Source organism: Takifugu rubripes, chromosome 3 (genome assembly GCF_901000725.2).
Source record: "Takifugu rubripes chromosome 3, fTakRub1.2, whole genome shotgun sequence".
Lineage (NCBI taxonomy): Eukaryota > Metazoa > Chordata > Actinopteri > Tetraodontiformes > Tetraodontidae > Takifugu > Takifugu rubripes.
In genome coordinates this window covers 13,542,802-13,555,043 of record NC_042287.1, presented here as the reverse complement: position 1 = coordinate 13,555,043, position 12,242 = coordinate 13,542,802, and the positions used below count along the sequence as shown (strand labels likewise).

Genomic DNA, 12,242 nt, shown 5'->3' with positions numbered 1-12,242 from the left:
TTCATCTGCCGGCGCTGGCGTTTACGGGCCCTCGAACGTCTCTCCTGAGAGGACAAAACGTCCTCTGTTCGCCAAATTGTCCCCCTTTTTTCCCGCCTTTAGCGCGTCCACGACGGGCTCGGTGAAACCGCCACGATTCCGCTGTTCGCGATTGTAAAAATGACTCTGCGCTTCGCCTGATTTATGACCAGCGCACGGCGGATAAATTGGCTCGTTGGGCCGTGACGCGCCGCTCGTATTTATCACCGCGCTGAAAACGCTGACGTGCACTTCACCCAGGAAGAAAGAGAGTCAAGAAGCAGGGAGCGTTCCCGTTACAGGCTCTTTCCGTCCCAGTTCCAACGCCACTTTTCCCAGGATGCCTCACTGGGACGCTTCAACAGGACGCAGCTCATCGATGTTAGCATGATTAACATCCACGCTAGCTGGACCGTTTGCCTCCAACATAACAACCGATATTCAGGTTCGTTCCGAAGCCCAGAGCGTGACCCCAAACTGGAGCTGCCCCCCCCAACCCCCCCGCTGATGGTCGAACGGGCGGAGGAGGACGAGAAGGGTAGAAGGACCGAAAAAGGAGAAGAGCAAACACATAAATCATGCATACAAAGACATTCGGAGTAGCGCTGCGTGTGATTGTTTTGCTGAAGGGGTAGATCTGAATCTGGGGGGTGGGTGGGGGGTGGGGGGGGGGGGTCAGTGGGCTGCCATGGAGGCGGCGAGAGCCTCAGATACATACAGAGAAAAGCAAAGGACAACAGAGGAAAAGATGGTGATAATAACATCAAACACTGGCTTATAAATGAGGAGAGCAGAGACGTCCCCGCGCGGCTACCGCGGCTACCGCTAATGTCCATAAATTCTGTAATCTGCATCAATGATCTTCTGCTTTCCCACAACGTTTCCCTGTTGTTGCACTTTTAAATAAGATAAAAATCCAAACAAGGTCGGGACAAAGTCACTGACTTTAGCGTTAAAGAGGGAGAATTCCAAACGTTGTTTTCAGCGCCGCTGTTAGCGTAGCCTAAAAGTACATTTTTCTGAGGTTTATATGAACGGCAGCGTGGGAAATGGACAAAAGTAAAATTACTGAATGGTGTAAAATTCTAATAATAAAAATGTTCTAGCCATTAGCTTACATTAGCTCTAAGAAACGCGTGTGAACGTCAAGGCCCGTTGTAAAGGCTGCAGGCTGTAATTGATGGACGCTTGGCTCCAACCACGTACGGGGCAGTTTGTAGAGCCCATAAAAAGAGATGTCGGGGTAATTACGTCTGTCACCGTATATTGAAAGTGGGAATCTGCACGCCACGGACCGGCTCACAGCTGTAGCGCACAGATGCTATCAGACCTCTTGTCCGCGGTGATGAAATGAAAGCGGGCCATGCTAGCAGATAACAGCTGTTCCTAGCTAATTTGTTCAATTAGGTGCAGAGGATGCAGGTTTCTCTCTCTGGAGAGACGGACTCTCGCTGTCTCGGACGGAGCGGAGGGAAGAAGAGCAGAACCCGCCGCTCGAGGCGCGAGGTCGATGGCGTCTTTGTCTCCACGGCGGCGGCAGCGTGGAAATGTTGCCCCGTGTGTTGTCTCGCGCCGCAGCTCAGGAAGGATGGATCCGGGATACGGCCACGCTCGCTCCAGATTGCGATTCCATTGCGAGCGCCGTGAGGTCGCCCGGCTCTGGATTGATTTATCCTCGTGGGTTTTCCCTGACCGACCTTTTAGACAAAAAAAAAAAATGGATTGGAGAACCTGCGGAACGTCCGTCTTTCTCTCCCTCGTGCCGCTCGGCTGTCAGGGCAGCATTCGAGCCAACTCCTACCAGTCAATTAGTACTGGGAATAACCACTGGTATCCGGTTTTTACTGGGGAAAAATCTCTTTGACACTATAGCAGCTTCTAATCTATCATTTTTCCGCTTAAAACCATAAAAAAGATGTAGAAAAAAGCAGCACGGAGGCGCTCCAAGGGCACGCAAGTTAGCTAAATCCCTGCTAGCTTGTTTGCTAACAATAAAGGCATAAATTCACACTGTAAAGATATAAAATCAGTTGATTCCAGATCGTTGGGACCGGGATTCATCGCTCTGCATCTTTCCCCCTCGAGATTCCCGCCGCCACCGTCAGTCGAGTCGCCTGTGGAAACCTGCGAATCACTGCGGTAATTATCCAGGTGCAACGTTCTTCCCTGTTTGCTCGACTTGCGCTGACATTTACTCGTGTTCCTCTCACCCCCTCCCCAACCCCCCCCATCCCTCACCCCACCCCTCACCCCCCCGACATCGGAACAAACCGGCTCCCCTTCAAGCGCACTTTGTGAAAACTGTATTCAAAAATTTCACTGATTCTCATTAAGGCCCAGGACGAAATCATCCGATCTGACAGCGGCGCTAATGTCAACGCGGCCTTTTCTCCCCCCCCCCGACTGGCGTAATAAACGGGAAATCCGCCTGGCATTTCAGCCAGACGCCCGCGTTTCCATTTGTGCAACCAAGTCTATTTCAGATAACGTTGCGGCCCCTCTCAGTCCTTCATGCTGTCAACCCGTGTTAACAGGAATAAACGAGATTTCAATTACAGATTCAATTTTACACTTAATGAAACAACAAAGGAAAACGACAACGTTTGCCTCCCAAACGCTCCTCGCTGCTCTGACGGCGCCGTGGCTCCTCCGGCCCTGCGCAGGATCAGGCGGAGAAGAGACGGATCCGTGGCCCGATTCCGATGAACCGACCGATTTACAGGTCTGGAGTTCACACAGCTAAATGCTAACGCTAACGCTAACGGTTTTCCTCAGGCTCGGTTCCCAGAACTTGATCCCAATGAGCCAAAAACCTAAATTAGCTCGTTTAACTGTTAGCGGGTGATCCCAGCACGATGACCTCACGGTCGAGGACCAGCGACGGCTTCATTTATATCGGGCGGAGGAACAACGCGGAGCTGACCTCCGTTGTGGTCGTCCCCGGTCACTTCACAGGACGCCGGGACTCGGCGCCGGCGGGCCTTTGCGCATTTCACTCCCGGAATATTTCAAACGGTATAAAATACGCGCCGCAATTGTGGAAGGCGTCAGTCAGGGGCATTATCCCGCGAGCAGCCGGCAGCCGCTCATTATGCAAAATCAAACAAGACAGCGGAATTGAGTTTGGTGTCCCAGAGTAACAGAAGCAAATACGGGCTGACGGCTCATATTGGAGCAGAATTAGAAGATGGCCAGACGCAGGAACGGCTGCAGATACCTTTCCCACAGAGAGAACAGAGCAAACAAACTCCAAATCCACCAAATCTGAAGAAATGTGTGTGTGGGGGGGGGGGGGGGGGGGGGAGGCTTCTGTGGTCTTTAATGGAGACATCCAGATGGAGGCGGCTGTGAATGTGCAACATTTGGATTCAGAGGTTCTCCTGATTTCAACATTCAGCCGTAAAAGATGTGCAAACAGGTCACCTGAGCTGTGAGGGTGCAGCAGCTGTCACGTGACCTCTGCAGCCGCCATCCAGGGCGTGTTTGGTGGCGTTAGAGTGCCCTCCTGTGGCGGATCTGGGTACCACAGCCTCTGTGACTAATATCACTGTGGATGTTGATAAAGTAAGAAGAGGGTTTAACTTTTGAAATGTGTCACCAGGAGATGTCAGAAAGGCTTTTTAACGGGATGTAATCCCCATTTTGACGACCTAAATCGAGCGGAACCGGACGTAAGATGGTGCGTTCACGATGAGTCACGGGTGTAGGAATGGAGACACGCAAAGCTGGATAAGCCGGCGCATCCGGAAAGGACTAGTAGCACCTGTACTACTGTACCACGGAGGGTTTCATTTTTGTGTGTTACAGACTCACAAAATGGTTTCAACATATTTTTTATCTCAAAATTTTACGGACAATAATGACGTTTATCTGAAGCTTTTATTTCCCGTGAGTCACTGAAGTGAGCTCCGGTGCGTCCTGTTTCCCCTCAGGATTGGAGTCCAGCTGCGGTGAATCCCGCTGATTGTGCGTGAGGCGGGGTCACACGCACGCGTCTATATAAGGCGCCATAGCGGACAGTGCACGCGAGGGCACTGGGCAACGCCGAGGGGTTGCGTGTAGGCACAGATCTGCAACTTTAATAAACGGGACCGGTCCAGAAGGGGTGGGTCAACCTGTGGAGGGGGCAGATGGACCTCCCTGGGGTTGATGAAGGAGTCCACGACCAGGAGGAACCAAATTCTCTGGTCTGCTGAGACAAAGGCTGAACCTTTGGGGGGGTCAGGGGCGGATTCTCTAGCAGCCTGTTTGATGGTGATGCTTCACCAAACATTTGCTCACAACCTTCATTTTTAATGATTTTATAAAGAGAAATCAGTCTGACAATTAAAATATCTTTACTATAGATTTTCCTTTGAGTCCAATGTAAAATAGCATTTAAACATTTCATATTCATGTATTTACATATGAACAAAGGCTTACAATAGTAACGAGAGCATCTCCAACTTAAGCTAATTACAATCTTTTTTCATGTGATTAAAAAAACCCAACTTTTTTTTATAAAATGACAAACGGTACAAAGATCAAGGTGCTCAGATATGTGAAAAGTGACAAAGTGGTCGTATTCAAAGTGCCTCAAAGTGCACAGAACTGCGGTCGTACATGTAAAAACGTGGATCTTCAGGGTCCAAAATCACAAATTCTGGACAAACTTTGGAGGGCTGTTTGTGTTTGGCTACTTTAGTCGGAAAATGTCATTTTCTGCGTAAACTGAAGTTTAAAGTGGGCAAAGATGAATTACTGAGGACATGAAATCATCACTTAAGACCGACATTAAAGCAGAACATCAAAGGAGTAACAGACAGCCAATAATAAGAGGGTATATAAACTCGGCTCCACCCATCGTCCATATGGCTTCATCAGGGAAGAAGGCATCTCAGAACGTGACGAATGGCGACAAGTTCGCTTAAAAACGGCCACAGGTGCGATTAAAAAAAAGCTAAATGTGCATCGCAGGAACTTAAATAGAACGTTTGGTTTGAAAGAAACGTGGCGTTTCGGCCGAACCGCGTCGGAGCTTCGTTGCCACGGCGCTGGTGTCGGCGAGGGGACCCTGGCGCGCTCGCTTTGACGCTTCCTCCCGTCTTTCCTGTGCACGGGAGGGAGGCTGCGCACGACGGAAGCCGCGCTGCGCCGCCAGCGGCCTCTGAAGAGCGGGAGCGAGCGGCCGGGCTCGCCGCTGATCCGAAGGGGAGGTCCCAGCGGGGAGCGGCTATTTGAGGAAGCCTTTGTAGAGCAGCTGCGAGCGGTTGGTGCCTCTCTCGTTCTCCAGGCAGAAGAGCAGGTCCCTGACGTTGACTCTGGTGATGCGCTGTCGCATAAACTGTCTGGAGCCTGATCCGCTGGAGCCTCCAGGCTGGGGGGGGGGGCCCCACCCGGAGCCCTGAGTCATAGAACGGAGCAAACAACAAGCAACTTTTATTCAACCTCCCATTTGTTCAATTTAGAGGGGGAAAAAAAAAAAATCAATGCAGCCCTGCTGTGAAATATGGATCATATATATATGGACACAGTCAGGCAGTTCCCTCCAGAGCCCCCCCCCCCACTGAGGAGACGCCCCCACCTCTGCACTGGCGCCTCTGACGGGGGCGTCCGTCTTGCGCTTCTTCCTGGGTCCGATGGCCGCCAGCGCCGTCAGGTTGGCTTCTCTGTGGCGGATCTGCGCCAGCTCCTGCTGCTGCATCTGGGGGTGCGAGAGGGAAGTGGGCCGTTAGCCGGGGGGGGGGTCGGCGGTGTGGGCGGGGTTAGACTCATCCCGACGCACGCTCACCTCTTTGGCCTTCTGTTTCAGCCTGAGCTGCTCGGGGTCCTCCTGCCTCGACCGTGACTGCGGTGAGGTAACGGACACGTTAGCATTGCACCGGGATACCTTCTGCTCGCTCGGCTCATTTATTCATTTGCTTCCTCGCTGAACGGATCTATTCTCTCTCCTATTCTCTCCTGACGGCCGGCGGACTGAATGTGGACTACTGACCCTGACCTGAGCGGGGGGCCTCTTCCTTTATCACCTCGTTACCTTGGCAGCCTTCAGCAGGATCTCCCTCTCCTGCTCCTCCTTCCTCTGCCTCTCCAGCTGATCCAGCTGCTCGAAGAATTTGAGCTGAGCGCGCACGTCGCTGACCTGCTCGTGCCGCCCGTCCTCCTGGTGGACGAATGGAGAGTCGTCAGGGTCACAACAGGTGCGACGGGACCAGATTAATCCGCCGACCGCGTCACCTTGAGGATGTGGCTCCTCAGCTGTGCCACGTGGGACACCTTCTCCAGCAGGTCCTGCAGCCGCTGCTGAGCGGCGTGGGAGATGTAGCGGACCACATCCGCCCCCAGCTCGCCGACGCCAAACCTCTTGCCTGTCACAGCACAACGGGCGCGGGGAGACTTTTAGAGGAGGTTCAGACGCCCCCCACCCCCTTCCCCAACGCCCGCACGCCTCACCGATCTCCAGAGCTCGGTGGCCGAGCAGAGACGGGGACAGGAACGTCTCGTCCTTGCAGGAGCGCGTCACCGTGCCGACCAGCTCCGAGTTGGTGGCTAAGATGTTGGCGCTCTCCTCTGTCAGGTTGACTCCCGCCATGGAGGCCACGTCGTTGATGTCGTCGTCATCCCTGAGTGACGGGGGGGACATAAAAGAGAGGGAAGCAGCCAAGCTCCTTTTACGGAACACGGAGAAGCAACCGGATCCGGAGTGTCAGGACACAAACGAGCCGACCCAGAACAACGCGGCAGGAGCCGAGTCCTCACTCGTATCACTATTTTACGCTCACAAATTGGCTTCAGGTCATAAACCGGGCTATTAGTTACACTTGTTCAGTCTAATGTACACAGCAGCCCATAATAAATCCTCTCTACTGCCGTCTCCTGGGCCATTTGCTACAAGGTGACATTAACGCATTACTTTGTCATTGTTAGCGCAAACTGGGCAGATGTTTTTGTTAGAATAGGCGCAAAACCAAGCGGGCATCCTTCCCAGCTGGCAAAAACCCTCCCTCATTAATTATCTTAAGAGATTAATTGGCCATTAGGACGATTGCTGCAGCCATTTAAGGTGCGTCAGAGTAAACCCATTCATCATGAAACACAGGGGTGTTGAATTAGAGACGGCAGACACAAACCTGAACGTCCCCGCCGCTGCTTCCTTACTCTTCTGAGCTGCAGTAGGAGGGGGCAGACTGACTACTTGCACGCCTTTGGGCGCGGGCGCCAACGTCGGCTTCACGGCTGGATGCCATTAGAGACAGATTGAGAAAGAAAATTTCCAGCTTCAAACTTGGGAAAATTGAGTTTGTCAGCACAGATGGAAAAATGTCAGAGGAAATGCCAGAGATAATATCTACATAATTACATGTATTTTCACTATTTGCCTAAAGGGTGCACCGAGTAGCCGTGTCCGCTAGGTGGCAGCACATCCACACAAACCTGGATGAAAACGGCCCATCCCATAATGCACACAGTCAAACAAGTGATGGATAAAAGACCCCATCATACAACATTTCAAAAATCAGTGAATGAGTGAGTGTTGAGCCCACACCTGTCTGGAGCTGGCCGACAATGATGCGGCTGTGAGTGGGTCCTTGGAGGGTCATCACGGGAGGCTGGGCTAACGTCATCTGTGGCCTCGTGACCCCCCCCTTCTGCTGCGGCACCAGCTGAACCCAGAGATAATAAACAAAGAGAATTAAGAGCAACAACCCGTAAAAGCATCAGAGATGCCGAACTAGAGGTGCAGAATTACCAGCGTGGGTTTGCTGTGGGGCGCCTGACTGAGGCTGATGACTGTGGCTTTGGTCAAGGCTGTGCTGGTGCTGGTGCTGGTGCTGGTGGGGGCAGCGGTGGAGAGGGGGGGCCGGAGCACCACCGCAGCCAGGGCGGTGGACGCTGCTGCTGCCGGAGTGTTGGTCTGAGGCAGGAGGCTCTGCTGGATGAACGCCTCTGAGTCCGGGGTCATCTGACGCAGCGCCGGGAGACTCCTCTGCGAGCGCACAGACACGTTTCCATGACGACACCGAATGAGTGACTTCCATCAGTGCATGTGGGGTGGATCAAACTATTGTTGATACAGCATGATTTAGGGCCCAGATTCATTAATTGCTTTAATGAGAACTCTTGTAGTTTCTCAAGCTTTGGTGGTCTGGGGCAAAAAGGAGGGCGGGAAAGTTTGGGAAATTCCTAAATGCAACATTCCAAAGGAAAAAAGGGTCATTAGAAAGAGCTTATTGCCACGTAAGAAGCATCTTCAGAGCTTCACGTGCAAAGAGAGGGAGAGGATCAGCACAATCTCCATGCATAATCATAACAAATCAGAGCATTTGTCCATCTATATCCCATAATACCAGCACCAGAACCCGCGTACATGTAAATGGAGAGGGACCGTTACCTTTGATCCCGGCATTAAAAGCTAATGTGACCGAAGGACGGCGGGAGATGGGCTCAGGGACACTTTGGACTGTTAGCAAACATGCAAATCCAGCTTATCATTGAAGATACTGGAAACAAAGAGAACTTTTTCAAACTAGACAATTCCCCCATCTCTGTGTGTGGGAGTCAAAGGAGAGGACAAAAGACTGTTCCAGATGTACAGTCACATCTGGAAATCCTCCTCCACACAGCAGGAACCACCATGACTGAGCCCCCGCTGGATTTCCATCGCTGCCGGAGGTCACGTGACAGCCGCCGTTTGTTTGTCTTCTAAGAAACTAACTCAAAAAGTTCTGAACAAATTTTTATCTAGTTATCTATATGCCCCCCTCCCCCCACTGAGTACATATCTGTTCCCCACCCACGCACATAAATCTGATCATTAAAAAGACCAGAACCCTGAATTCAAAGGCTTATTTGGACCATTTAGAACTGACTGATATCGTTGTGAGTGGGCTTGTTCGAACCGGGAGACCTTCAAATGTAAGATTTCATGAGCTGAATTGTTACTGTTCTAAAACCGGTGTTTGTGCTGTACCTTAAGCCTCCAAAAGGGTGTATATTTTTATGTTTGTGAGACTTTCTGAGGTGCACTTCTGAGGCTTTATTGTGCAGTTTCAGAGGGGCTTTCCTGCCTCCTACACTCGAGGTCATGAGGTCTCCACACCAATGTTAAATGACAGGTAGTGAGGAAACCAGGGCAACACGGTGGTTGTGGTTTGTGGGGCAGGCTGGCTGGAGGGTAACCTGTGTGCCTCTGAATAAAGGGGGGGGGGGGCACATCCTCATGGTGCACTGTGGGTAAAGCTAAACAGGTAAAGCCAAAAATCAAACAGGTTTGCGTGTAGTTACTGATCCGAGTTGTTGACGTGCTAAACATAACAGTATTTCATTATCATAAACACTTGGGGGGTGAAACGGGTCCAAAAAGGAAATCATGCGAGGTGAAGTGAGGCCAAGACGACTGCGGGAGGACAATAACCCGCAAATGTGTCGGCGGGTGACAGATCTCACCTTTAAGAAAGGCACAAGGTACGGCTGTGGCGAGGAGCTGAGCTCCCGGTACAACCTGCTGGTGAAGTCCTCTGCTTCTATCTTTGCCTCCTGTTGAGGGATCATCACAGAGGAGGAAAGGAAACATGAGCCCAAAACACGGGGGAGCGCCGTACGATGGCGAGGCATAACGACGGGCCTGAAGGCCTACCAGCAGCTTCTTGATGAGCTCCTTGACATTCGCCGTCGTCTCAGAGGACTGCTTCCCATTGGACGTCAACTTGATGAGCGTGGACAGGAAGCTTCTGCACTTCTTCACGTTCTCCAGCGTCTCCTGCAAACACGACGTGCAAAAAGACATCAAAGGTTCCCCAAAGTAGAAAAAAAACCCCCATCAAGGTGAAGGGAAACGACGTAACTCTGCCTCCAACAGATAACTAAGAACAAACATTCAAGGTTAGAGCTCTTACAGCTGTGAAGGCTGTTGGAGTGGCAGAGGTCCCGGTGACCCTCTGTGGGACTGAGGCGCCGGGCTGCACAGTGGTGGCGGTGCCCAGCGGCTGGCCCGGGGCGGCGACGGTTCCTCCCAGCATGATGGCGTTCTAAATCAAAGGAGCAAAAGTCCTGTCAGCTTAGTGGGGAACTTGGTTTCACTCATGGAAAGAGCAGAATCTATGACAAAATCCAGGAACAAAAGCCTCAGCAATTAAACAAAATGGCAGAAATTAAAACTTTTAGCGAATGATTGTGAGGCAAGACGAAGATCGGCCAAAGGGTTAAGAATACGTAAATGTTTAATACGGAGGGAGAAGTTGTTGGAAACGTTTCAGAGGTTTGTGGACTTTAATCGGGGCTGACTGGGCCGACCCATCACCCCATCGGTGGAGCCGGTACCTGCAGGACGGGAGGCCTCTGCAGGGTCGTGGTGCCCGCCACTGTGGTGTAGACGGTGGAAACTTGCTTGATGATCGTGGCGGGAGCAACGGCGCGGTTCAGCAGCGACGCAGCAGGAGCCTGCAGAACAGAGGATGAGCGGGACCTGGGAACACCTCACTGTTCATTTACAGCGTTCATTCATTAAAAAAAACAAACGAGCCCGTTATAAAATAGACAGGGACCAAAAATAAGTGCGGATTAGTCACTTTGGGCTAATGCCAGATTAACAGCGTCGATGACGGATCGCCATTTTCTGTCAGGTACCTGAAGGGAAGCGACCTGGACAGGTGGAGTGCTGGCGGGGGCCGAAAGCCGCGGCGTGATGGCGCTCTGGGACTGCGACTGGGCCTTCATCTGAGCCAGAGTCTGCTGGTGGAACATCAGCAGCTGCCCACTCTCGCTTCGCACCAGAACCATGCCTGTGAGGGCCAAACGCTCATTAAAAGGAGTTTAATCTATCAAACCGGCGGCTGAGCCCTCAATTTAGATCTGACCCTCATTCACAGCGTTACATGCACCGTTTAACAGCTTAAATATTGCTTGGTTCTACAGTATTCTGGTCAAAATGAGCAACTCAAAGTGGCACCAGGATGCAATTTTTAGGTCTCACAAGAACTGACACAGAAGAACCTCCCTGTCCGACGGCAACAGGCTCCTGCGGAGGCTCCTGCAGCCTGTGAGGGAGGTGCAGAGCTCGGTTACCTGGAGGCAGCTGAATGTTTTGGACGCTTGTCGTGGTTTGTTGAGGCTGAGCGAGTCTGGGGGCCACCATCTGCTGACCCAGGGGTCTGACTCCTCCACCGGTACTGATAGCTATTGTAGACGGCGCTGGAGTCCTCAGGTTCTGCAGAACAGTCGGGCTCGTAATGGTGGCCGTTGCTGCCGGAGCAACAGCCTGAATGATGGGTTTTGTACCTTCCACTTTGTCGGGGACGGAGCCGGATGAGCTGCAGGCAGCTGGTGACGCCGGAGAAGAGCTGGAGGGCTTCGGTACCGGTGGCCTCACGAGCGTGACCGTCGGCACCGTTCGTTGAGCCGGTGTCACGTTATTGGGAGAGGCGGTTCGAATAATGGATGTCGCAGAAGCAGCCGCCGCACCGGGTCCGCTCGCCGGTCCGTTGTTGACAGACGCGGCGGGCTGCGCGCTGTCGCCGCCGGTGTCAACAGACGCGCCTCCCGTAAGGTGACAGTTCATCGGGACGGCGCTTCCATTCACAGTTTGGACGCCATTCGGTCCACTTTTATTCTTCGCCTCCGTCGCTACAGTTATGACACCGCCGGCTGCCCCAGTTTTGGGCTGCTCCTGGACGGCTGTCACGCTCGGTTCCGCCGCCGCCGCCGCCGCCGCGATCCCAGCTGCTCCATCATCCATGTTCGAAGCGTGGGAAGCAGCGCTGCTAGTGACACCTCATCAACTCGCCCAACAACTCTCAGAGTCTCATGAGTTTCGGGAAAGAAGCCAAGTTGGCAGCTACCATCCGACAAACGCGACCGACGCGAGCAGATGTCAGTTCCGAGCGCGGCTACCTCACCCGCCTGCGCGAGCGCTTGTTGCGAAAGTCCAATTTTCCTGCTCCGAACATCGGAATTGCGACCTACAGTTGGACTTCCGACATAGTTCGCTGCTCACTGGAGTCTCCCTGACGTCTTGACGCGCCTCGGGACTCAAAAGTCGGGCTCGGAAAGGTCCAACCCGACCGCCAACTACTTTTCTCGCCCCGCTCGTAACGCTGAAGAAAACATCAGACGACCAGCAAATCGGAACCAGCCGCCATCTTTGCCGAGCTACGCTCCCTCGTGAGACGCATGCGCCGATTGGATGCGCTCTCGTGACGCGTCCCGCCTTCGAGCAGCGATTGGTCCGCGCGAGGCGATAAATAACC

At 52.7% G+C, this 12,242-nt stretch overlaps 1 protein-coding gene across 5 annotated transcripts; it reads right to left on the bottom strand.

Annotated features, from left to right (window-relative positions):
* Positions 1-4,338: 4,338 nt before the first annotated feature.
* Positions 4,339-12,145, bottom strand: LOC101061826 (transcription initiation factor TFIID subunit 4). Of its 5 annotated transcripts, XM_029833645.1 has the most exons (16): positions 11,275-11,416; positions 11,062-11,203; positions 10,624-10,778; positions 10,318-10,437; positions 9,894-10,025; positions 9,635-9,757; positions 9,445-9,534; positions 7,748-7,984; positions 7,544-7,661; positions 7,128-7,233; positions 6,451-6,620; positions 6,235-6,365; positions 6,035-6,160; positions 5,789-5,845; positions 5,582-5,701; positions 4,339-5,401 (listed from the first exon to the last, which is right to left on the bottom strand). In XM_029833645.1, exons 2-16 carry the CDS (start codon positions 11,129-11,131, stop codon positions 5,231-5,233), a joined length of 1,926 nt encoding a protein of 641 aa, XP_029689505.1. In that variant the 5' UTR covers positions 11,132-11,203; positions 11,275-11,416; the 3' UTR covers positions 4,339-5,230. The 5 variants fall into 5 exon arrangements, with proteins under 5 accessions (XP_029689505.1, XP_011616636.2, XP_029689506.1 ...); XM_011618334.2 differs by having other exon boundaries at positions 11,062-12,144; XM_029833646.1 differs by lacking the exons at positions 11,062-11,203; positions 11,275-11,416 and having other exon boundaries at positions 10,318-10,476; positions 10,624-10,764.
* Between the last annotated feature and the right edge of the window lie 97 nt (positions 12,146-12,242).

Excerpts from the sequence above, each read along its gene's own strand:
- LOC101061826 (XM_011618334.2), bottom strand. The coding sequence starts at position 11,731 with ATGGATGATGGAGCAGCTGGGATCGCGGCGGCGGCGGCGGCGGCGGAA. Across the intron at positions 10,438-10,623 it reads TCCAGGTCGCTTCCCTTCAG|GCTCCTGCTGCGTCGCTGCT; the intron begins GTACCTGACAGA and ends TCTGTTCTGCAG. Across the intron at positions 6,621-7,127 it reads GCAGCGGCGGGGACGTTCAG|GGATGACGACGACATCAACG; the intron begins GTTTGTGTCTGC and ends CCCGTCACTCAG.